Source organism: Saccoglossus kowalevskii, chromosome 14 (assembly GCF_978046115.1).
Source record: "Saccoglossus kowalevskii chromosome 14, keSacKowa6.1, whole genome shotgun sequence".
NCBI lineage: Eukaryota > Metazoa > Hemichordata > Enteropneusta > Harrimaniidae > Saccoglossus > Saccoglossus kowalevskii.
In genome coordinates, this window is record NC_140654.1 from 15,904,900 (window position 1) to 15,908,365 (window position 3,466).

Here is a 3,466-nt window from a genome sequence, read left to right on the forward strand (position 1 = left end):
AATGTATAGTGCTAAATTGGCATAGTGTACTTTTATTTTGTACATGTATTAGACTGTTTAAAAAGACGAGGATAGTTTGAAATATTAATGTTATATCGATATTATATTGCTGCACCGATGGCAATTACGAGACGGAGAACAAAATTGTCACCACATGACTTTAAGGTATTAAATAATTCATAGATGTATTATGTAATATCGAAAAAAAATACGATCATTCATTATATATTGCATTTATATCGACACTGCAACTCTACCCTGAAAAAAAGAAAGGTGGGTGGAATTTACAATAGTATCGTACACTTATAAATGAAACTGATTATTGTTTTATTGTGTTTTTTTTAATTGACGTGCTAATACATTACCCGGTTTAAATAAAACAACATTATTGGCATTACTGATGTTGCCTATTTTTATTTGTAATTGCAAACTCGTCTGAATAAGTTACGTCGCCTAAATATAAACCAGGAATTGGTGACTTATTAACACAATATGATATCTGTAATTGAACTTATTCATTTTGTTTTTATTTATTATTATTATTGCTTATCCGCGATAATATATGACACACAAATGCGAAATATCGATCACCGATCAGAATTTTTAGGATCCGATTAAATTCGGTGTATCCTCGGTTAAACCAGATAGCAAAATAGAAAAATCTTCCAACAAAGATCATCTAATTGTAGTAGATTAATATGTGTAACGCTAATGCTAATTAGGACGATATTATGGCAGACACCACACACAAATAAAGTGTGGGTATTATTTATTAACATTGACGACAGACTAATAAAAGTTGTGGATGTCAGTAAATATATTAAGCTCTGAAGCGATATATAGCAAAATAATTGCCAATAACTCAATTACTCTTCGTGGACGGCAATATTGTTAAAAAGAATTCCATTCGATGTTTATTATCGCAAATCTTAATTCTACAAATATGATATAGTCCTAATCGGTTTCATTGTTTTCAAAATGTTTACAAGTCATACATAAAATTAGCATAAATTAACGTATATGTGTAATTGTCTCACATAGTGTAAACATGTGTTGTTCGCGTAACACTTCTTCCATTAACATTAATCATTTAATTGTTAACAGGTCAAAATGGTACGTCGTTTGAAAAATAATCACGGTAAAATCTATTGACAAATTACATTAAGTTACGCTACGTTACATTTCATTACGTCTGACAAAATGCATTAACTTAACTAAAATATAAATTGAATGGAATGTTAGTTTTCAAGGAACAATTTTTCATTTTTCTGGGAAATTAGTCTTACACAGGGGAGTAATGACTTTACCGTGCATAAATCGCAAATAAATGTCTACTTCAACATTACTTACAATGAATCAGATAAAGATATCAACAAATATATGCTTCATTAATAATAATGTCGTTGAAGGTGGCCTATGAGTTTTGACACATACTTGTAAAATTATTTTATTTCCATCAAATTTACTTCAATAATTTTAAAGACAATAAAAATAGAGCATTTACTATAATAAAATCAATATCAAATTTATTATGATTATTGGGATAATTTATAAAATACAATATTATAACAATATAACTCATATTATAGATCTGTTTTTTTTTCCCCGCTAATGAACACATTGTGTTATATGAATGATATTCAATAAGTGCACCAATATTTGTATATCATGCATCACTCAACGTTCAGAGAATTCAACTAGTACATTTAGTACAGTATGATTACTCTAAATTAAGGCAAAACATCACGACACTGTGTTGCCGACGATGGAAACCTGGGTTCTAACACCGAAACCCGTACGGGTTTGACTAGTTGGGCCAGACCTCACATTTCCCGTATCTTCGGGTGCAACTCGTGAATTACGACAATTGTAAAAACATGGGAACATTTTCTTGAACTCTTTTCTAAAGTTTTCATTAAAATATGCATAAAGGAAAGGGTTTATCCAGCTATTGCAGACAAAGATAAAAATAGCTAAATTAGAGGGTACATTGGACCATACGAATTCATTTTTTGGGTACGTCGTATTCCAAGTGTAATAGAACTGCAGCGTGTGGTTAGGGAGCCACGTTAGTGCGAACTGTAGCACGACGAAGCTCAGCATCTTCACGGCTTTCTTTTTGTTACGACTGCTGGAATTCGTCGGCGATTTGCTGAACCATAAAGTGAATACCATGATTGAGTATAAAATTGTCAATATTAGAAGTGGAAGGGTGTACATTATGATCAGATCTGCCAATCGGAACCAGTGATCGGTGTCCTCATCAGCCACGTGGCAGAAGTATACTTGTTCGTACTCGTAAAACGTGTCGTTGCCACGTTGTATAGATGTCGTATGATTGTCAAATATCACGTCGTTGACAGAGAGTTTAAACGAAGAATAACCCAACGCGCACATCCAGACAACAGTACACCCGATAGCAGCGTGCTGTACAGTCAGTCTCGGTCGCATGGGCTGTACAATGGCACGATATCTGTCTATCCCAATGCATATCAACGAAAACGTTGTCCCACACTGAGATGCCCAATGAAGGTATCCCGTAACTTTACAAAACACGGAATTCCTAATAGGAATGTTATATGCGTAAAAAGCTACATGATACGGAATGAAAAAGACGGCCACCATGAGATCAGACACGGACAACGAGACAATGAACAAATTCGTTGCTGACTTTCTGAGTTTCGGCTGGTTAAAAACGGCTATTATAACCCAGATGTTTCCAACAATTATGATAACCGTGAAGAGGACTCCGAAAGCCAGAGTTACAGATGGTGGTGTGTCTAGTTTGCGTGCTCTGGCAATAAGTGCATTATAATCATAACTGTAGTCTTCAGGTTCTCCGAGATAATCGTTCCCTTCGTTATCCATGATTAACCAATGCAATCTATGTGAGAAGACAAACATTTAAACAAGAATTCAAATAGTTAATATCTGTATTTGTATTTACGAAGGCGAATATAACTATTTGTATTCTGGCGTGTAGCGCTTTCTGAAATGTGTAATTTCAAATTATCAATTATTCTAAGCGCAAAAAAAAACTGAAAGAAGAAATGTATACATTAGAAAAAAACTGACTATTCTTGATGAATCTTAACTCAATTCACGCCAAATATGAATGACGGCATGGCGACACGTCTTTGCGTGCAGTTTCGTTAATCTTCCTACAATTGAATGCATGTGTTACTTCAGTGTATTCGCTACTTGTTGTTACTAAAACGTTTTCGTTGTCATCTTAAAATAGGCATCCGCCACAAATGTGTGTGGTCTAAGAAATGTGTCTCGGAAGTAAAGAACGGATAAAATTATGACCACATCAACAACACGTCGATATATTTGTGATTTAAAAAGGAGTGATATTGAGCATGGAAAAGACACATTATTACTATACTCTTCCCTAAGTGTTATTGAAATGAACAGAACATTACTTATATATTATAGTACTGACAGACTTCTATTTTGTAGTTCT

The 3,466-nt window shown here is 33.8% G+C and overlaps 1 protein-coding gene across 1 annotated transcript; it reads right to left on the minus strand.

Annotated features, from left to right (window-relative positions):
- Positions 1 to 1,743: 1,743 nt before the first annotated feature.
- Positions 1,744 to 2,868, minus strand: LOC100375850 (galanin receptor 2a-like). The gene has a single exon (XM_002741896.1). The coding sequence runs from the start codon at positions 2,866 to 2,868 to the stop codon at positions 1,744 to 1,746; it is 1,125 nt and encodes a 374-aa protein (XP_002741942.1).
- Positions 2,869 to 3,466: the final 598 nt, after the last annotated feature.